The sequence below is a fragment of the Bos mutus genome, chromosome X, assembly GCF_027580195.1.
Source record: "Bos mutus isolate GX-2022 chromosome X, NWIPB_WYAK_1.1, whole genome shotgun sequence".
In the NCBI taxonomy this organism is placed as follows: domain Eukaryota; kingdom Metazoa; phylum Chordata; class Mammalia; order Artiodactyla; family Bovidae; genus Bos; species Bos mutus.
In genome coordinates this window covers 903,539-926,208 of record NC_091646.1, presented here as the reverse complement: position 1 = coordinate 926,208, position 22,670 = coordinate 903,539, and the positions used below count along the sequence as shown (strand labels likewise).

Genomic DNA, 22,670 nt, shown 5'->3' with positions numbered 1-22,670 from the left:
GATGGAGCCAGCGTTCATTTCCCTCAGCCAGCGCCCCTTCCTCTTCGAAGCATCTGTTCCCTCGCTGCCCACACCGGGCCCTCCAGTTCCAGGGCCTCACTCCTTGCGTGCCATTGTTCTCAGGTGCTAAGGGGCTTACTCTGTGCACTTACTCGGGGACAATACCTTCAACCAGGGGTTGGCCCCAACTGGGAGTGCTTCCTGAGGCCCCTCAAGGCACGCCACACCCTTACTTTAAGGCACTCCCTCATTTCTGTCAGGGTTCCACTGGCTCACCATGAGGGGAACCAGTGAAAAATATTTACCTTAAGATTGCTCAAATTCTCCAGACATGGACATTCAAGACTTTCTGTGATCAAAACACAATATTGGAAAACAGTTATTTCTGAGACATATACACATTTTAGCACAAAAATAACCTCAGTAATTTCATCAGAGAATCGCAGAAACTAGGCAAGCAGAAGAAACCAAAAGAGGTGAGATCCTCAAATTCTGGGCACAGGTCTGGGGAAGATGCCTCTAACATGCCAAACTCATCCCATCTAGGGTCCCTTGCACTTACTGAACTCTGTGTGTGGGACCCTCTGCTTCCAGATCTTCTTGTGGTCACTTCCTTCCCGTTATTAAGATCTGATGTTTCTAGACTTCTTGGACCAAACTAATCTAGCCAGTCAGTCTGTATCACGTGGGCTCTTCTTTATGTGTTTTTCATATTCATTCATGAATGTCACAAATATGTACTGAGTATCTACTCTGTGCTTCTTTTGTAGACATGTGGGGATACAGTGAACAGAGAAAAATCCCTGCCCTCATGGAACTAACATTCTAGGGAAGGGGGAGAGTCAATAAACAATTTTTTAAAAAAGCTTTCAGATGGTACAAATGCTAGGGATAAAATTAAAGCAGGGAGTGCTGGGGTGGCATTGGGGTTTCAGTTTTAAAGAAAAGTGTTCAGGGAATTTTTGACTTCAAATATAATACTTCAGCAAAGATCTGAAGAAGATAAATGTTCATGTGGCTGGAGTGGAGTGATTAAGAGGGATCATAAAGAGAGGTGGTCAGACAGGTTACCAGGAGGGGTGAGTGGAATCCAGACCATATGTGGCCTTGTAAGCCATTGTAAAGACCCTGGCCTTTATCTGGGTGAAATGGGAAGTACTTATTCCTATCTAGAATTATTGTGTTTATGTGCTGTACTCAGTCGCTCAGTCCTGGCCAACTCTTCACCACCCCAGATGAAGCCCTACTGTGTTTATATCCCCTTCCCAATTAGAAGGAGGTGAAGACTTTGTCTCTCATTCGCAGCTGTATCTCCACAACTTAGAACAGCGTCCAGCCCGAAGAAAGTGCTCAGTGACTCTGTTGAATGTGAATGAATGCATGAACTGGACAGGTGCAATATTAAATATTACCACAGGATACCTATATCTAAGTGTGACTCACTGCAGTGAAGTTGAAGAAAACAATGACATTGAGTTCAGATTTAGGAGACTTGGGATCCATATTCTGACTGACAGTATGACCTTGGACAAGTCACTTCCCTACCCTGAACCTCAGTCTCTTCAGCCGTAAAATAAGGTTATACTAGCTACTTTCTGGCTCTGACAGCCTATGATTCCATAATACAGGAAACACGCCAGTGACGTATCATCCTCTGACGATGACCTATTTATGGGATTCTGGCAACTTACCTCCATTCTATGATTCATCTTTTAATGAATGTTATTCCCACTCTCAAATGGAGAGGATATATTTCTTGAGTAGCTTCTTGAGTGGGTGCAGGCTTGAAACAACCAAGGCCAACTCCAGCTCTGTAGCTGGAGTTTTCAGGCCATCTTTACAGTAAACATGATACCCCTACCTCAGTGCTGTCCCACTGTTAGAGCCACATTGATCCTTTGAGCTTTAAAAGAATGGAGGACCAAACCCAACTCATAAATAAGGAGTCAGTTTTAACAGAGACAGAATTAAAGTGGGGTGCACCCTAGCCAAGATTTAATGCAAGCAAATAAATGTAGGTTTCAGTTTTAGCTTTAAAAGCTTTTAAATATATTTTACTAGGGCTGACCTAGTTATATAAAGCAAGCATTCCTACTTAAAGAGATGATTAAATCCTAGCAGCATGGGCTGTAGTCTACATATAGATGTGATAAACCTTTATTTCCTGGATATTTCCCACAGGATCATGGTAACTGTAAACTTATAGTCACACTACATACTTTTCACCACAATTATTAATGGAATCTTACTAGCGTTTCAGAAAAAGCAAACTAGTTCATCACACTAGCTGGTTAACTGACTCAGTATTCCTCCAATTTAGATCAGCCTACTGGAAAACTCAGTATTCATCAACGCGATGAACAAACTCTCTGTTTAAATACAATCTAATTTAAAGTAAGAAAAGAAATCAATCCAACCTTCTGTAACCTTGGCACTTGGATCTGTGGAACTCTCATCATCAAAACTAAAGAAAAGATATAAGACATTTCATTTTCTTTGTATTTTATATGAAGGAATGAATAATTATTAATGAATAATAATGACTGTTAAAGAACCATCTGTTCAAGTCTTTATTTATACAGATGCAAACCTGGCATGGTATGTCTGTGAGTTCTCAAAATAAAAATGACAGCTACATTGACTTTGGTTTTATATATTCCCACTTGTCTTATGCAATGATACCAACAGTTGAGATTTGCCTGCAATACTAATTATGTATGTTAAGACAAGCGTGAGTGGAGATAAAGCCAGTGGTGGGCCAGGAGTGGATGTCCTAAAATGGCATCGGGTCAAAAAGAAACCTTAATTTCATGGTGCCAGGTGGAAAAGGATATAGTTGGGACAGGGTGGATTTTCTTCCTTATGCCCTATTTCTCCCATGATACAAAGTGCTACTGTTCCGAGCTTATGGTTACCAGCGGGGAGGGTGGGGTGAAGGGGTGGTTAGGGAGTTTGGGATGGACATGTACACACTGCTGTATTTAAAACGGATAACCAACAAGGAAGTACTGTGTAGCACAGGGAACTCTGCTCAATGTTATGTGGCAGCCTGGATGGGAAGGGAGTTTGGGGGAGAATGGATACATGTATATGTATGGCTGAATCCCTTTGCTGTCTACCTGAAACTATTACAACATTGTTCATCGGTGATACCCCAATATACAATAAAAAGTTTTAAAAAACAAAAACAGAGTGCTACTGTTCCCAGTTTGTGAATATTCTTATGAACACAGGGGCACTTTTAGACATGTTTTGGCTACTCTAGAAAAACTATTAAGACTTCAGTGTACTTTGTTCCTCCCTGTCCCTATAGATACCACATGGTCCAGCCTTTCTCTTATAGTCTTTTCCAACCTGGATGGCCTTATCTAAATCTTATCCATCATTTAAAGCCCAATTCCAACTCTAACACTTGTGAGAATTCTTCCCTGAGTGCTCTAATTTACATTGCCCCCTGTGTCCTTGGGGTTCTTCTGACAGTGCCACCCTGCTGAGCATTTAGGTACATACATGAACTAAGTGGGACTCCTTTAGGTGAGCCGTTAGGGTGGGGACTGTTGACTCAGAGCCTGTCTCCCAGATTCAAGAACCTAACACATTAAAGACTCAAAGTAACTATACTATAGACCACTATACTAGAAAGCAGATCCCAGGAGAAGAAAGTAGAGACCAGATAAATAGGAATAGGAGAAAAGATGTGAAGGGAAGGCCCAGGAAGTAAACACAGAGGGGAGTTAGGGGAAGGAGTGAGGGGAGATTGAAGGGCTAAACTGGCTTCCTCACAGGTTTACTTGAGGGGCCCATTCTTCCCATCAACATAATCTTCATTTCAGATTTCTATTTCCTTAGCCAACTAGTATTACTTTGACTGTACCTAGAAAAGGAAGCCAGATCTTCATTATATAAAGATAAACTCATCATTCTATGGATGAAGTGATGTGTTGGTTCGGTGCTAGGTCTCATTTCTGTTTCCTGGAAAAATACAAGTAAGACACAAAAGAGTGTTTATAATAAATAAAATATACCACAACATTTCCTTAGTTATCTATATAGCCAGCATTTCTGACCAGGCACACTTTGTTTGCTCATGAGATTTCACATGGCTTTCCAGTAAATAAACAGATCCCAATACATAGAGTTTGTGCAAGGCTATTGACCTGATGAGCTCCTGAACTGGCCAGAGTCATATTCCTGTGTTTTGTTTTCTCTGGTTCATTGCTGCTTCTGAGTTAATTGGAAAGAAGTGAAAGTCGCTCAGTCATGTATGACTCTTTGCAACTCCATAGACTGTAGTCCATGGAATTCTCCAGGCCAGAATACTGGAGTGGGTAGCCTTTCCCTTCTCCAGAGGATCTTCCCAACCCAAGGATTGAACCCAGGTTTCCTGCAAATGGATAATCCATGGGATTGTTTTACTAGGAAATTCTAAATCATGTGTAATCCCCACACATATGACTAAGGTACGATTTTGGGGGTAGGGCTAACCCAAGAGGTCAGTGAGGCCCAGATCACCACCAGAAGGGTACAGAACCAGGGATAAGAGCTAGAGTTTATGGGCTGTTTACAGGGGGAATATTCAACATATTCAACTAACAAGCTGGATAAGTAATTTTTAAGAAGATAGTTGGTTAAATAACTTTCCCCAATGTCACATAGCTACTAAGTGACAAAGCCAGAATTCAAACCCAGATAGGCTGAATTTGCATGAATGTTTTTACTCCCCTTCAAGTCCATCTTCTGGTCCTGCCCACTGGAAAGGAGTTGGTACACACAAAACTTCCAATGAGTATTTACAGGGCAGTAAAGTGTACCAAAAACCCACACAACCTAGCATTTTAAATAATTAGCTTGTATTTCTCCTAACCAGTTTCTGTTTTCTGTTTTTCTTGTCCTTCTAAATAGCCTAGGACTCTTTCCATGATCTGTTTTTCTTCAATCGAGGCTCCTGGCTGCCGGCAGCCAGCGTGAGGAACTCCGCCCGTGGCAGAGGTCACGAGGAAGGAGGCTCGGCATACACAAAGGCAGGATCGAGCCTCAGGGGTCCCCCTGGAAATTCTCGAGCATCTACCCCCATAACCAGAGTCTGCCTACTTTACTGCTTTGTGCTCTCACCTACACCTCTGACTTTACGGGGGGCTGTCCCCCACCACCACCTCTCTCTGAAAAAGAGTTAACTTACAGCTCCAGTCAATAAAGTTCCTGGGCGTGGCAAGAGTGTTTCAACCTACAAACTCCTTTGGAAGTCCTCTAGCCTGCCTGAACAGATTCTTCCGGCCACATGTGATTGTTCATAGCCTCCCAACTGTGAGAGGCATGAGATGTTCTAAACTGTCTAAATACAGATTCCTTTGAGCAGTTAAAAGATTGATTAGAAATTGTATTGGTGAAGGGTTTTTCACTTGTTGGGCCAAGGTTTGCTGCTAAGTTTCCATATCCCTTACCTACTCTGTCCCTGGGAGTGTATTGCTGAATATAATTGGTGTATAGGAATGTAAGTAATAGCTTTAATGTTTGTAACCTTGGACCCTTGAGTTAATTCTTTTCTTGTTATAGCCCACCACACCTTTGCCCTATAGGAATGCAACTTTATCTAATGCTTTTGGAGGGTGGCGCCTGACTTTAGAATAATCACCTTTAGAGAAAAATAAGTTTCTGAAGAAAGGATCTTAAAATGTTAACAGGCCTCCTGGCCAGAAGATGATGTAAATCACCTAAACTTTTGCATATGATAAGTTTGCAGGAAGAAAGCCTGGCTTACTGCATGCCTCTACCCCTTCCCCCACTATCCTCTATGCACAACTTGAGGTATAAAAACTACTTTGGAAAATAAAGTGCGGGCCTTGTTCACCAAAGCTTGGTCTCCCCATGTCGTTCTTTCTCTCACCTTCTGGCTGAATTCCCATCTGTAGCGTGGAGGCTCGTCAAGCCTACTAATTTTGCCTGGGCTTCTAAGATCTGACCGGGGAGGCCTTAGTGTCTCCTCTCCTTCTGGAGAACGGGAGGACGCCTGCGGCCTACCGTAGGTGATGCAAATTCCTTGTCCTGGAATTTTATTAGCTTTCCACGTAAACCAAGTTATTCAGCCTCTTTTCTTCACTGAATTTTCTCACTGAGCTATCCTTATTTAACCACTCTTTGTATCTTTGATTCTATTGTATCCTGATCACCGAAGCCGTCTCCCCTTCGAATTCTCTGGACCCACCAGGGCTGGACCCCGGCACCTGGCTTCATCTGTTAATCATTTCCCTTTTGTTGTAAATATCATCAGAACTGGGAGAGACTACTTGGGATCCAGTTGATGCCCTTATCTTCCTACCCAATGTGTATCACTTGGACTAAGTTTGTGAAACTCTCTACCCTTTCTATAGAAACCTGGTCACTGATAGTTACATTTCTCACTTACGCTTAGTTGTGTCTTCTTCTCCCAAGACGAGTTTGTGACAGTCACGCATTCTGAGGTAGTTACATCAATGTTAGAATCAGTTCTTATTAGTGTCTGTTCAGATTCCGTCTGTTTTGCTGGTGACACTTCAGTCATTATAGTCACACTGGATTTGGGCTGACATTTTCCTACTGACAAAAATTTTTTCAGACTGCGATTGCTCATTGGTGGCTTAGGGTGAGCCACTGTGCTGGTAGTGAGCTTCATGTCTTCTTTTACTTGATCTTCAAGTGGGCTTTCTGGAAATTCTTCTTCTTCTTTTACAACCTCTTGTAAAACAACTTCATCTTCATCAGAAGCTAAGCTTTCTTCTTTATTTTCTAAACTTTCTTGACGAATATCATGAGTTAGTAACCAAATGATAAGATCTTTTTTGCTTTGAACATCTTTTAAAAGCTCCACTTCGGTGATGTCGGGCTTTATTAAACTCTGAAATGAATTTCTACTAGAAGTCTGGAATTAAAGAGACAATGAATGTTAAAAAACAATCAATTCAGTCATTTTTGCTGTGGTTCTACTGTATTGAATAGTAAGGCAACTTTCACATGGTTTCTATTTCAATTTAGTAAAATTACTTATCTTTAAGTGCCTTTCACTTATATATTAGTCATATGTTTAAAAGAAAAAATAAATGAAAATCACAAGCAATATTTCCTCTTTTCGATAATTCTTTTTTGCATTCAAGATTAACAGTCCAGTTCAAAGAAGAGACCCTAAGGTTCCTCCTTTTGCTTCAAAGTTTACATTTTACTCATCAAGAAATGCAAAATGCATACATTAAGTACACTGTTTTCATCATTTGCTTTGAAAGTCTTATAACAGATTTAGACACGATAACTTGTTTTTCTCAACTTCTTACTAGGGAACTAATACACCAATCTAAATAAAGAAATTTTCATGGAAAAGACAAAGTGTTGGCTGACCGGGATTTTTAAAACTGATGAATAATGGCAACATTGTGAAGGACTTTGAATGTTCACTCCTCACCCCTCCAACACCCTAATCCTTGGAACATATTTTCCAAAGGAAGCTTCAAAGAGTAAATTTTCATTCTCCTCACTTCCCTAGTCAAATGTTACTTTCCATTTTGCAATGTTAAAGCCAGATTAAGGAAGAGACCATTACAGTTAAACAAATAACTTTTCCCATTTCTGTAGCCTTTTGATGATGCCACAGAACTTTTAAGTTAATTTGAGTTACCAATCTTAGATCCTCTGTAACACTGCAAACCAGATTTTCAGATAAATGCTGCCTTAAAGGAATATCCTTTGTGCAAAACAAAATCTGGGTTAACAACTGGTTTGAGGGGCTCATAGTGAAGCACTCTTTGATTTTCACCCTCTTCCGTTTCTTTGAAAGACATGGGTGCTCTAGTGCTGCCTGTGCAGAGTCACTGGATTTCTGAGATGAAATTTGTAAGACAGTGCCTTCTGGGAGAGAGTAGTCTCCTTTCACAGCTTGATCAAAATGGCTGAAGGCTTGGGCTTCACTTCTAGAAGATGATGGTTTAAACTCTGATTCGAGCCCTTCCATTGGCTCTATGGTTTTAGTTGAATCTCCTGTGGAGTATCTGACATATGAAGGTACATCTAAGGAAGTCTTGTCCTTTATTTTCATATCTTCCTCTGAATAAGACAACAAGCTGGAGACTTGTGGAGGATCATCCCAGCAGCTAATTCCCTTTGACTTTGAAGTGGACATTTCTGGTCCAGTTGTAAATCAGGAGCAATTAACAGTGCAGGCATTTTTAGCTCCTTGGAGCAGATTTTCCTTTGGATGGCTTTTGATCATCAACTCATAGAAATAAGTGCACTGGTTTATCAGTGTGCTGATGATCTGACTTGCTACAATGTTTTCTTCAAATATGCTAGTTGAAGATGGTTCCTTGTGGCATTTTTCTTTGTCTAGTTTGTTCTTAATTATACTAAGCATGTCAGTAACAGTATTAACAGCATAAGTAAGCAATTCTGAATGGAAAAAATAAAGCTGTTGAAGGCATTGTTTATGTTTTCCTGGGAAATCATACTACTTGGTTTAGATTCATCAGGAAACGTAGTCAGTGTTTGTAACTTGGGAAATATTGTTTTCATTGGTGGTTTCTGTTGCACAGCAAAAACTTTTTCAGTAGGTGTTCTCACAATTTCAGAAAAAGCATATGTAGAGACATGTTTAAACTGTAGGTCTGCAAATGACTCTAAGGTGTTCAGAACCCCTTCCAAGATCTCTTGAGTGATTTGGTGGCCAGCGATCCCCAGTGTTTTGTCTTTCAACTTTGTGTTGTACGTTGGTACATCGCTGAGATTGTTTGTTCATGAGGAACCACATTTTCTTCTAGCAGCAGTTTCTTTCTTGCTTTGTAGTGTTTCTTTACTATCCGTTGTGAACATCTGAGTCAAGAAGCACAACTCTAATTTTTCAAACAGTTTTTTAATGATTTCCTGGCCAAATATATTAATTTGTGCTTGAGAATCCTCAACTCTAGAAGCAGCTCTTTTAAAATGATGGTGACTGCTTTCACATGGCTCAAGAAGTGACAAACTTAAAAGTGAAACAGATTGTTTTAATTCTTTTGCTTTTGTTGAAATTTCATCCAAAACAGCCTCGCTATCATCGGTAGCTTATATTTTTCGTTATCCATGTTGCTTGATTCTGTTTGCCATTTGTCAAACATTTGTTTAAAAATATCTTCTTTGGGAAAGAGTTTGTCTAGTTGTGAAGAAACATTCTCCAAGGAGAAATGGGCTTCTGGATTTGCAGCAGAGGTTGTACTAAAATATCCCCCGTGGAAGTTTGAGATCATCTGAATGTGAGCCCTTTATTGGATTGGCCAAATTATTCTTCATAGCATGTAGTCCTTGCAAAACTGCACTCACTATTCCACTTGCTCTCTCAGTTTGATCAGACAGTAAAGTGTTTACATTTGCCACTGCTCTATTTTGCCTCACCTCTTCAAATTCATTCACAATTGTTTGCAGAATATTACGTAGTATATCCCTGGCATACATTTTTAGCTCTGCAGTGGGGAGTTTTGCTCTCAGTGAGGGACTTTTGGCCTCCCCTATTGACAGTAGGTGTGGGAGCCCAACGGAAGTCTTGGACCAGCTACCTTTTAGGGTCTTCTCTCTAGGACCTAACTTGGTTTTGCTTTGGGCTTTAGCTCCACTAGGTCTGAGCTGTGGTTTTGTTCCAAATTTAGACAAAGAGGTAACTTTTGATTTTGTTTTAAAATTTGTCTTAACACTTGCCCTAGGGCTGCCCTTGGGACTAGCTTTAGAATTGCATGGCCTCAGAATTTCATCAGATTGACCTTTAGGGGATGAATTTTCTTCTAGATTCAGCAAAGCAAAATCTGTGATCTTTCTGAGAACCTTTTGAACCAAGTGTTTGCCCAGTCACAATGGAGAAAATTGCAATAAGGTGTTTTTCAATGAACTGACACTTCCAATGCCTGTGTAAGGATAAACTTGTGGTATCACAGGTTTAGGGGGAACACTGCCTTTTTCTGCTTGTTTCAGTTCTCTAAAGCATGATGGATTCATCAGTAATCCATCACTGCCAGAGGCTTCCATTTCTCCTCTGGTCTCACTGTTTTCATATAACGAGGTCAGAATTACTGAGAACATTTTTGTGTAAACACTTTCAATTATGTCTTTGCAACACTGCTTATATGTGACTGTAAGGCTTTTTTACATGCTGATGTTTTAATCTTAGAATCAGATGTAAAGTGGGGGAGTTCATTGAATGGAGAACAATGTTTGTTTTTTCCTGGGACTTTGATATGCAAACTTTAAAAGAACAAACTCGGACAGTCTCAAAGAATGACAATTTTTTTCCTGTCCAGATTCTCCATTTCTAAATATTTCTTCCAATGTCCTTCTCTGGTTTTCCACTTCTGGTGTTTTTGGTTTTCCCCTGAGTATTTTGAAAAGAGAGACAGTTTGGTGTTGTCTTCCATTTTTCTTTGACCTGGCACTATTTCATTTTGTACAGCTAGTTGTAAGAAGATCAGGGTCCTGCTTTGAGTAAGAGCCACTTGCCTTCAAAGATATTTTATTACATAAACTCTTGAAGATGTTGTTGACAGTTTCACTTCAAGGCTATTTTGACTGTTTTGAAATGAACATTGTTCTGATATGTTTTCCAATACTCTTTGATTTCTAGGTCTTTGTCATTTTTTACTACACTTAAAATGGAATTTGTTTTTAGGTCCAGATTCTTAAGATTTATAAATATTTCTTGCAGGTCCTCTGGTTTTTCTGTAATTAGCTAATGTTTTCACCTGAGTATTTTGATTGAGAATGGTTCCAGTTGTCTTGACATTTTTTTTTGACCTGGCACAGTCACATCTGTACAGCTTGGTTTGATTCAGAAACACACTGTCATTTTGTTTACAATTTGTAAATTCTGAGCCAACATGAGTTTTCTCTAGTCTCAAGAATACCAGCAAATCTATTCTTTCTGTCCATAAAGATTTTAATCTATTCAAAATAGTTTTAGTAATAAAGTAACAGTCAGCCATTTTCCTCTACATGGATCAGGAGTAGATTTCCTGCCCATCTTGTTTCACAGTACAGTTTTTCTGATTATCACTTTCATGAAGACACTACTGATTTCAGCTGAATATCTCCTCCTTTCTTGCAAAAGAAATCTCTCCTTTTCCTTTCATTCACTGAATCTATAATGAGGTTGCTGGATCTCCCTTTCATTCACTGAGTCTGTAACAAGAGGTTCTCCAACACCACCCTTCCATTCACTGAGCCTTTAATAGGAGATTGTTGATGCTCTGCTTTGGAAAATGCATCAGAAAATGCTGCAGACAATCTTGGAGAAAAAACCATTTAGCACTGATTGAACTATGATAGCAGAAGTGAGATTTTGAAGAACAATATCCTCTATCATTGAAAATCATATCTATGTCCTTAGGAACTTTTCTTTAAGAATAGCCTTTTTTTCATACCTGGGTCCCATCTTCAGTGATTTTGAGCCCCAAAAATGTCTGACACTGTTTTACTGTTTTATCTATTTATGAAGTGATGGGACCAGATGGGAGATCTTTTATTCTGAATCTTTTGTTTCTCACTCACAGATATCACCTTCATCAAGAGGCTTTTTCAATGGTCTCTAGTATTTGAAATTAAGTTTTCTACGATAATCACTTTTATTGAATAGTTTTCAATATTTCTTCTGGCAACTGGATTCCAGTCTCTCTCTTCAGTTACATTTTTTTCATGATTTACTTTGTATATAAGTTAAATAACAGGGTGACAACAACCTGCCTTGATGTAAAGCTTTTCCTATTTAAGAACCAGTCTGTTGTTCCATGTCCAGTTCTAATTTATGTTTGATGACCTGTACAATTTTCTCAAGAGGCAGGTCTCTGTGGTCTGGTATTCCCATAATTTTCAGGATTTCAGTTGAGTTTATTGAGGTGGTCTTTCCTGATTCACTGGCTTTCCATTAGTCAATAAAGCAGAAATAGATGTTTATTTGGAACTCTCTTGTTTTTCGATGATCCAGTGGATATTGGCAATTTGATCTCTGGTTCCTCTGCTTTTTCTAAATCCAGCTTGAACATCTGAAAGTTCAAGGTTCACGTATTGCTGAAGCCTGGCTTGGAGAATTTTGAGCATTACTTTACTAGCGTGTGAGATGAATGCAATTGTGCAGTAGTTTGAGCATTCTTTGGCATTGCCTTTCTTTGGGATTGGAATGAAAACTGACTTTTTCCAGTCCTGTGGCCACTGCTGAGTTTTCCAAATTTGCTGGCGTATTGAGTGCAGCACTTTCACAGCATCATCTTTCAGGATTTGAAATATCTCAACTGGAATTCCATCACCACCAATAGCTTTGTTTGTAGTGATGCTTTCTAAGGCCCACTTGACTTCATATTCTAGGATGTCTGGCTCTAGGTGAATGATCACACCATCATGATTATCTTGGTCATGAAGATCTTTTTTGTACAGTTCTTCTGTGTATTCTTGCCACCTCTTCTTAATATCTTCTGCTTCTGTTAGGTCCATACCATTTCTGTCCTTTATCGAGCCCATCTTTGCATCAAATATTCCCTTGGTGTCTCTAATTTTCTTGAACAGATCTCTGGTCTTTCCCAATCTCTTGTTTTCCTCTATTTCGTTGCATTGATTGCTGAGGAAGGCTTTCTTATCTCTCCTTGCTATTCTTTGGAACTCTGCATTCAGATGTTTATATCTTTCCTTTTCTCCTTTGCTTTTCACTTCTCTTCTTTTCACAGCTATTTGTAAGGCGTCCCCAGGCAGCCATTTTGCTTTTTTGCATTTCTTTTCCATGGGGATGATCTTGATCCCTATTTCCTGTACAATGTCACGAACCTCCATCCATAGTTCATTAGGCACTCTATCTATCAGATCTAGTCCCTTAAATCTATTTCTCACTTCCACTGTATAATCATAAGGGATTTGATTTAGGTCATACCTGAATGGTCTAGTGGTTTTCTCCACTTTCTTCAATTTCAGTCTGAATTTGGCAATAAGGAGTTCATGATCTGAGCCACAGTCAGCTCCTGGTCTTGTTCTTGTTGACTGTATAGAGCTTCTCCATCTTTGGCTGCAACGAACATAATCAATCTGATTTCCGTGTTGACCATCTGGTGATGTCCATGTGTAGAGTCTTCTCTTGTGTTGTTGGAAGAGGGTGTTTGCTATGACCAGTGCATTTTCTTGGCAAAACTCTATTAGTCTTTGCCCTGCTTCATTCCGTATTCCAAGGCCAAATTTGCCTGTTACTCCAGGTGTTTCTTGACTTCCTACTTTTGCATTCCAGTCCCCTGTAATGAAAAGGACATCTTTTTTGGGTGTTAATTCTAAAAGGTCTTGTAGGTCTTCATAGAAGCATTCAACTTCAGCTTCTTCAGCATTACTGGTTGGGGCATAAACTTGGATTACTGTGATATTGAATGGTTTGCCTTGGAAATGAACAGAGATCATTCTGTCATTTTTGAGATTGCATCCAAGTACTGCATTTTGAACTCTTGTGTTGACCATGATGGCTACCTCATTTCTTCTAAGGGATTCCTGCCCACAGTTGTAGATATAATGGTCATCTGAGTTAAATTTCCCATTCCAGTCCATTTTAGTTCGCTGATTCCTAGAATGTCAACATTCATTCTTGCCATCTCTTGTTTGACCACTTCCAATTTGCCTTGGTTCACAGACCTGACATTCCAGGTTCCTATGCAATATTGCTCTTTACAGCATTGGACCTTGCTTCTCTCACCAGTCACATCCACAGCTGAGTATTGTTTTTGCTTTGGCTCCATCCCTTCATTCTTTCTGGAGTTATTTCTCCACTGATCTCCGGTAGCATATTGGGCACCTACTGACCTGAGGAGTTCCTCTTTCAGTATCCTATCACTTTGCCTTTTCATACTGTTCATGGGGTCCTCAAGGCAAGAATACTGAAGTGGTTTGCCATTCCTTTCTCCAGTGGACCACATTCTGTCAGACCTCCCCACCATGACCTGCCCATCTTGGGTGGCCCCACAGGCATGGCTTAGTTTCACTGAGTTAGACAAGGCTGTGGTCCTAGTGTGGTTAGATTGACTAGTTTTCTGTGAGTATGGTTTCAGTTTGTCTGCCCTCTGATGCCCTCTTGCAACACCTACTGTCTTACTTGGGTTTCTCTTACCTTGGACATGGAGTATCTCTTCATGGCTGCTCCAGCAAAGCGCAGCTGCTGCTCCTTACCTTGGACGAGGGGTATCCCCTCATCACCGCCCCTTCTGACCTTGAATGTGGAGTAGCTCCTCTAGGCTGTCCTGCGCCCTCACAGCCACCGCTCCTTGGAGGTGGGGGTTGCCCCTCCTGGCCTCCACCCCTGGCCTTGGGCGTGGGGTACCTCCTCCTGGCCACAGCCTGGCCTCGCCGCCTCAGCCCTCTCCCGGCGCCTGCACATGGGGTCCTGCTAAATTTGAGCCAAGAGCCACTTGCCTTCAAAGATATTTTATTACATAAACTCTTGAAGATGTTGTTGACAGTTTCACTTGCAATGATGTTTTCTTGAAATGAAGTATTGTTCTGATATGTATACATCTCTTGGATTTCTAGGTCTATGTCATTTTTTATAAGCGTCAAAATGGTGTTGGCGATTAGGTCAGCATATTCCTTAAGACTAGCTTGTGATATATGAATTGCAGGTCTATGGTTTTCTCTGTAATTAGCTAATGTGTAATTTGTGACTTCTTGATTGAGAATGGTTCCAGCTGTTGACATTTTCGGGACAGTCACATCTAATGGCGTTTGGTTTGATTCAAGAAACACACTGTCATTTTGTTTACAATTTGTAAATTCTGAGCCAACATCCGGTTTTTCTCTAGTCTCAAGAATAAGTAGCAAATCTATTCTTTCTGTGGCGAAAGATTTTAATCTATTCAAAATAGTTTTAGTAATAAAGTAACAGTAAGCATTTTCCTTACATGGATCAGGAGTAGATTTCTTGGCATCTTGTTTCTTAAGTACAGTTGTCTGATTATCATCAGGAAGAGCTGATTTCAGCTGAATATCTCCTCCCTTTCTTGCAAAAGGAAATCTCTCCCTTTTCCTTTCATTCACTGAATCTATAACAGGAGGTTGCTTACGCTTTGCCCTTTCATTCACTGAGTCTGTAACAAGAGGTTGTTGACGCTCTGCCCTTCCATTCACTGAGCCTTTAATAGGAGATTGTTGATGCTCTGCTTTGGAAAATGCATCAGAAAATGCTGCAGACAATCTTGGAGAAATGGAATCATTTGCACTGATGTGAACCATGATAGCAGAAGTGAGATTTTGAAGAACAATATCCACCGTATCATTGGAAATCATAGCAACGCACTCCTTAGGAACTAAAAGTGTAAGAATAGCCTTATTTGTATACCTAGGGTCCCTTTCAGAGTTTGTTTCTAAATGTCTCCCACTTATATTACATTTAAGAGTGGATACAGCAAGTGGGAGATTATTCTCATCTATTGTTTCCGCACAGATATCAATTAAGATACCTTCAATGGTATCTAGTATTTGAAATTGAAGTTTTTTACGATAATCACTTTTATTGAATAGCTTTTCAATAATATCTTCTGGTGCAACTGGATCAGTCTCTCTGTCAATTACATTTTTTCATATTTGCCTTTAGTAGACACAATATCTAACACTGTGCTAACAACCTGACTTGGAATACTTTCAAAAGCCACAACACTCTGAGTTAAGAATGGACTTCTTATGTCTTGATCTAATTTATGTTTGATTCCTTGTAAAATTTGCCTAGCCACTTCTGTTGCATACATATTTAATTTAGAGGCACTCAGTTGACATATTGAGGTGGTCTTTCCTGATTTACTGTGATCCATTGAGCAACAAGAAAATTGGTCTTCAGAATATGAATCTTTGGTGGATAACCATGGTTGTTGTAAAGCAATCTCATCCTGCTGTGAAGGTAAAGCCACAGGAACTGGGAAACCACTGTGAGGACAAAAGAGCGCCTTTACTTTGGAAGTAGCAGATGCTTCTAAATTTGTTAATATTGACTGTATAGTATCTTCAACTACATTTATTTTGGTCAGTTTACCAATATTGAAAGTGGACTGAAATGTGCATGGATTTCTGTCCAGTATGGTAGAATAAACAGGGGACTTTCCTCCATGGGTAGGTTTAGGAAAAGAGATTATCTGCTGGAAAGGTGATAGTATTATACCTATTTTCACTTTCATTCCCATCTGTCATGGCAGCAGAATAAAGCTTTTGAAATATGGTTCTAACGACATCATCTGCAACAATGGTTACATCTGCTTCAGATACTAAAGGGCCCACTGTTTTATCCAGGGACTGAACAGATGTTTGAGCAAATGGTTCATCATCAGCATGAGGAATGTCACATAAATGGGACTGGGGAAGAGTAAACACCTTTAACTGACCAATTAAATCATTCTGAAAAATTTCATTCAAAATATTTCTTACAATGGGCACAACTGGGGACTTTTTTGGCTCTTTGAGTTCTACTTCAAAAGTTTTTAGTGTTTTTTTCTAGTTCCTGTTGCTTAAGAGAATCTGATTTAGTTTCATCTTCTGCTGGTCTTTCCTCCCCAGCACTTTCTTTCTCTGTATCTGCAGGATCTTCTAGATATGAATCTGGGTCAGCTCCTCCAGGAAGAAAATTTCCATAGATTGGCCTATATCTGTAATTTTCAATGCCTCTCTCTTCTGGTTCAGGTTCATTAAACATATCTGGAGAAATTGCATCTAAAATGAAATTGACTAAACTCTTAAGTATTTGTTTCTCTTGTAGTGGCTTACTTATACATGTTTCCAAATCTGGCAAGTTCATGTTTAATTCAGTTTGAAGAGCTTTCAAAATAGTACTTGACACTTTCTTTGCATGCCTGTATAAAGTCGACTGCAATCGTTTTTCATGTGTGTTACCACAAATGTTGGTATTTTCACTTTCACGGTATGTCTTGTTCTTTTTATATCCACAGTTTATCGCACCAAGATTTTCTAAATTTCTATTGGCAAACCCTTCCAACTTAGCAAAAACCATTTCAAAGATGTCTGAGGCCAAGGTTTTCAGTTTATTCAGATGCTTTTCTTTTGTGGTTCCTATTTTGGGGGCACTAGTTTTCCCCTTGTTAGTTACCTCTGGGCTACCTGGCCAGGTCACATTGGATGCTATGCTTGAGATTATGTCATAGCATCTGCTCATTTCCTCAAGAAGCAAAGCAAGTGACAGGCTGTCAGTGTCAATACATAGCTTTAACTTCTGAATTTTTGAAAATGCCATTTGTCTCAACACCACATAGTTTTGAAACAATACCTTCTAGAATTGTACGAGAAATGAGCTTAATACTGGACTGCAGTGTACTGGTTGTTCTCAAATTCTTATTGATCCCCTCTGTATTTTGCTCATCAGATAAGGGAGAATGTGGGTGGTCTCCAGTGAGCTTGCATAACATATCATACAAGGCATCTCCAACTCTATCTAACACTTGAAATCTAGTACATTGGTGAACTTCCTCCTGCATGTGAGGGCAACGAGAAGGCAAAAGTTTTTGTTGATCAATGCCATCAGTCCCATGTGAGATTTTAGACCTTAGCTTATCTGAAGGGAGTAAAATATTACTTTTGTGTTTCCACTTAACACCTCACAAATGCAAGTAGCTAATGAACTTGTCATAATGTCAATATTTAGCTTTGTGACAACAGAGTCTAATTCATTTTCAGCGTCAGCAAAAAATCCTGTATCTCTAAAGTTCTTGGGAGGGCTATTCTTCCTAACATTTAGATTTTTCTTATTGTGTTGTAGTTCTTTCTGGATAGCATCCAAAACAATTTTTACCACTTTAGTTGTGAAAGTACTAAGGTGAGATCGAAATGAAGATTTCTTGTCAGGAGCAGGCTTTGAATGGGCAGCATGGCTTTCTGGTTTGAAGCAGGTTTGTAATTTTGGACAAATAAATGAGTTCAAATTCTTAAAAACTGTGCTAAAGATTTTATCATTAAGGTTATCTACAGATTCTGATGTTGAGCCACTTGTTCCAGATTCTACCCAGGGAAGTTTTGTAGGGTCCATGCTAAGTGCAGATAAAAATTTCATCTTCCTTTTACTGTCAAACCATATTTGTAATAACTCTTTGTTTGGTACATCAGCATTATCTAGAGGAGTTTGATGTACTGATGAAGAATGTTCGATAATATGACGAGAAGTTACGTGAAGTATTTTTAATATAGCATCTATAATATCTTGAGATACCGTATGGATTTCTGACACAGAGAACATCTGGTCCATCCATTCTTGATGTGATGGATCTTGTGGTTTTCTTGAGGTAAGAAGTGAAGCCTCTCTACCATCTTCATCATCTGAGTGATCAGACGGCCCAGAAGATAGATCTTTGAGCATCTTTGCTAAAATACTCCTAATTATATCTTCTGAGGCTTTTTGTATTTGATATGTTTCATCTTGACTGAAAAGCAAAATGTCTTTATTCCAACTTGGCTTGTCCTTTAAAGGGTCCTTATTAAAAGTTGGAAGGTCAGTATTTAATCCCTGATCATGAAATGCTACTTTGCGTCCATAAGCAGGCTTTGTAGGTACGTTCGTATTTCTTGTGCGTTTAAAATCATTGTTTTCCCCAGTTAACCAGTAGTCAGGAACCTGTTCTTGTAATTTTGCTTTTTCGTCTTTGATAGGTGAAATCAATACATTTTCTACAATTCTGTCTATTTCTTCATTTTTGTCTTCAGAATAAAGGGCCACACCAGGAACATTAACAGGTGGAAACAGGCTCCCACACCTAGGAGCACTAGCTACTCCAGTCCTGGTGAGTCTGTTCCTTTCTTCAGTGCCGGAGGGACTGCTCAGTCTGGAGTGTCTGCTCTTTCGGACATCTGTTTTCACTGGTTTCTGATGTAGCTGAGCCAAGAGAGCATCAGGTAGCTGTAGGATGATTACTGTTTCTTCAGTTGCAACTAGCCTTTCATTATTAAGTCCAACTTGTATATAACCTAGTATAGTGCTGATTGCTTCCTTTATATAACCAACCAGAGAGGACTTGGAACAAATAGTTGACACTAAATTTTGTATTTCTTCTTTGCCAATCAAACTGGCAGCATCAGTCTTAGCACTGGATTTCCCTTTGCTGGCTCTTTGAAGGAACGTATATGTTGGATCTTCTCTGTGTTGCTGATAAGCTGGGTCAGTAGTGATTTTAAGATGAGCCAATTCACTTTGCTTAGAAGATGCAAGGACCGTCAGCTTTTCTAAAATCACACGAACCATGTCCTCTGCAACATCATTCATGTTCTCCAAAGCATAAGGCAGTGAAACTTCTGAAGTTTTTTCTTTTGGAGAAATAAAATGTTCTCCACTGACTAAATCTGATTTAAAGTGAACTGATATATTTCCTGGTGAAAATTCCTCAGTACATGTTTTCTTAACTGCAGACTGTAACTTCTCAAGCACATTTTCCATAATTTCAGCAGCTGCTGAGGAAATATCAACATTGGAGAGCAAGTCTCCTTTGTCAGTGTCAGTTTGGGCAGGCAAAGGTTCGGTCGTAACAGAGGAAAGGGTGGGGATGGTCTGGGTTAGTTCAGACACCATTTCCTGAAAAATGTTTTTAAAATCAACTCAGCTTCCTCTTTTAGATGATGTTTAAAGTTAACAAAAACATTATTTAACTCCTGCATCTCATTGATAGCTTTTGCTTTTTCATCTGAAGACAGTGGGCATTCTAGGCTATCTGTTTCATCTTTACATTTCCTAGTGCCTGTTTCAATCCGTACAACAAGGTGACTATCGGATTTACAGGTTTTAAGGTTGGCAGATTCAGATGTCTCATTATATTCAGGTTTGGGGGCTTTAGGTTTGTTTTCCAAGTGTTCTTTCCTGTGATATGTTGTTTCTACATCTGTTCTTTCTTTACAGGCAAGAGATGATTTTGATGGTGCCACTGGTTGCTCTATTGACCTGTCAGCTGCCTCTGTACAGGGCTCTGCCTGAACCATCTTACTTGTTTCATATAGAAATGTCTCACAGCATGTGCTGCAGCAACTCTCACTATCAGAAGAGAGGGTGGAGTTATCAGGCATTGGGCATGTAATATTTTGCAATCTTTCTTCATATTTTGTGATGGCTGGGTATAATACACTGGTCACTGCAGCCACGACCCAGGTCATGACATTTTGAATTACACTGTTCAGTTCTTCAGAAGTTACCTGGAAAGGAGGTGAGTGGGGATAGAAGGGAAATCATGGATAAATTACTCGTTTTAGGGACAGCAACTAACTTTTAATTCCTTGTATCAAACAATGCATAGTTAGAATCCAGCCATGGTGTATAAAGAGAACATAGGAACTCTATTTAGAACACCAGATTAATTTCAAGTTGGTTTATTCTCTATGGCTGTGATCTATTTTTTGAATAAGATTTCCTTTGATTCAAAATCTCTTGGACGCTATACTTGTGCTCCTAAATGTATACTTATATCATCCCCTAGACTGTCTAATTGTTGGATATTTATTGTGCAGTGTAGCACCCTTAAAGCTGTCTGTCCATTTTATCTTTATTTCAAAAATCTGAACATATGCCTAGCATATACTTGAGCTCACTGTTGGTGAAATTTAAATGTTAATAAAGTAGTACACCCATTGAAAAATAAAGCAGAAAAAAACAAAACAAAAAAATCCCTTGGAACTATATAATAGTTTATTACTGAGGGTAAATGGCTTCTTGGTTAGAAAAAAATAGCCAAGCTCATAGAAAACAAATTCTCTAGCAAGAGGTAAGACTATATTATGATCCAAGCGATACTTAAAAAAACCAGATTGCCTCTAACAAACTATTTCATGAAACAAATTTGCAGTTCAAACATGTATGTGCCTTTGTGGACAGAGTCTCCTTTTACTTAGGCATCTGTTTAGCTAGGAGATGAGGGTGAAAAATAAAGCCTCACTGTGGAGAGGTCAGCCTGTGGGCTCCCTGGCTGGTCTGTTGCTGCCTTTCTCAGTCAATTGACTGTGTTATATGCAAATCACTACAGCTACTTGTTTAAGTTTAATCAATGGGCAACAATTAGCACTGATGATTTAAGGGAAATGAACAGGCTTAGGTCCAATAAAAGATTATCACTGCAAACTGTCTTAGATTGGGAGGCAGAGGTCAGCTCAAGAAACAAATACATTAATCTCAGAAGGAAAAAAGGCTGAGCCCGAACTTGGCTCAAACAGCCAGAAGGTGGAGCACTTGAGGGAAGTCGGGGCCTCTTTCAGTAAGTGCTGAAGTTAGAAACCCAGGGCCTGGACGTGAACAGCCATTTCCTCATGTTTAATTGTGTTTATTGTTACAGCTTAGACAGGGGACCAGGGGCAGATGACAAGTGCACCTGCCAGACTCTATAACTGTTTGTGTACGTTTACTTATTGCAGATATATTTGGGGGTCATAAAAATCCTTTTGCCTATAATACAATAGCATTCTTTTTAAAGTTGTTACTATCCTCAAGACAGCCAGACCAAGCATGCGTACCTTCCACGGGAACTGTTTCTCAACGCTATGGCTACAAGCCAGTGGCAGCAAAGGCTGGATGCCTGGCATTTTAGCTGTGCATTGTTTGATATCCTGGCATTTGGGCACCGGATTCCCTATCATGTGGTTGTTAATTCACAATTATCTCTGAAGTTAGCCTCAGATTGTTCAAGGTTAGGCCAACATTCAGAGAAAAGTTAACACCTTGCTGAATGTAGCATATTCTCTCCTGACCAGTTAGAGAAGGTTTGAAGGACACCTCCAGGAAAAGTCATGTTATTAGAATCCTTCCCAAATCTCTTAATGTATGTTTTATTGTGATAAAATGCACATAACATAAAATTGACCATTTTAAATTATACAGTTGAGCAGCATTAAGCACATTCACAGTGTTATGCAAACATTACTACTATCTAGTTCTTGTAATGCATTTTTTGTCACCTACCGTGCAGACCAGAAAATGGCTACTGAGTTTGAAGAACATATTAATAATTTGAAATGACAGCATACGGTTGAAAAACACTTGTTTTACATAAACATGACCTAAATCAGACACTTCTAAGAATCACATTTAAACATTAATAAATAAGTTACTCACCTTCTTGGTCTAAATTGATTGAAATCTGTTCCAATACATATGAGATAAGCATTTCAATACATATTATTTTATTATTACCAGAGATAATGTACAGTAAGTAGATCTACATTATTACTCTTAGGGTAGCTGAGAAGAAGCATGTCCAACTTTGACATATAAAATTGGGACATTTGTCAAGTTTTTAATGAAGTGAAATGTGATAAGTAGAATCTGATTTTTAGCTCATTTTCACTATACTAGTAAACCAAGAAATATCTTCCTGGTGCCAGTATGTCTCAGCCTTTGTGTTTGTTGGACGGTCTATGAAACTCTCATGTACGTGTGAAAAAGTATGTGAATGTGCTACTCCCCTGAACCCCTTTCTAGTTCATGTTTCCTCTGTCTAGCCCCAAAGTTGGGGCTTATCAGACTTACCTTATGCTCTTTGCCTGGTCCAAGTTGCAGCTCTCTTGAGACCCCCTTCTTTTGATGCAGTAGCCATCCTAAGATTCTTCTTACTCCCAGGAGAATTACAAGGTAGATCTAGGCATCTTGGTTCACTTACCTGAGGGGCAGGGTGCTCAGCCCTTCAGCCAGATCTGCAAGGGTCTGCAAAGGCATTTCCTGT

The 22,670-nt window shown here is 39.5% G+C and overlaps 1 protein-coding gene across 2 annotated transcripts in view; it reads right to left on the bottom strand.

Moving 5' to 3' along the window:
* The window catches only part of LOC106701650 (fibrous sheath-interacting protein 2-like), a 73,153-nt gene that overhangs the window by 4,340 nt on the left and 46,143 nt on the right, over positions 1-22,670 (bottom strand). For both annotated transcript variants that reach the window (XM_070365737.1, XM_070365738.1), the window contains 3 exons: positions 6,404-6,895; positions 3,875-3,972; positions 306-349 (listed from right to left, as the gene is read on the bottom strand). In XM_070365737.1, the coding sequence (XP_070221838.1) occupies positions 340-349; positions 3,875-3,972; positions 6,404-6,895 (600 nt within the window). In that variant the 3' untranslated portion in view covers positions 306-339. The remainder of the gene's footprint in view (positions 1-305; positions 350-3,874; positions 3,973-6,403; positions 6,896-22,670) is intronic.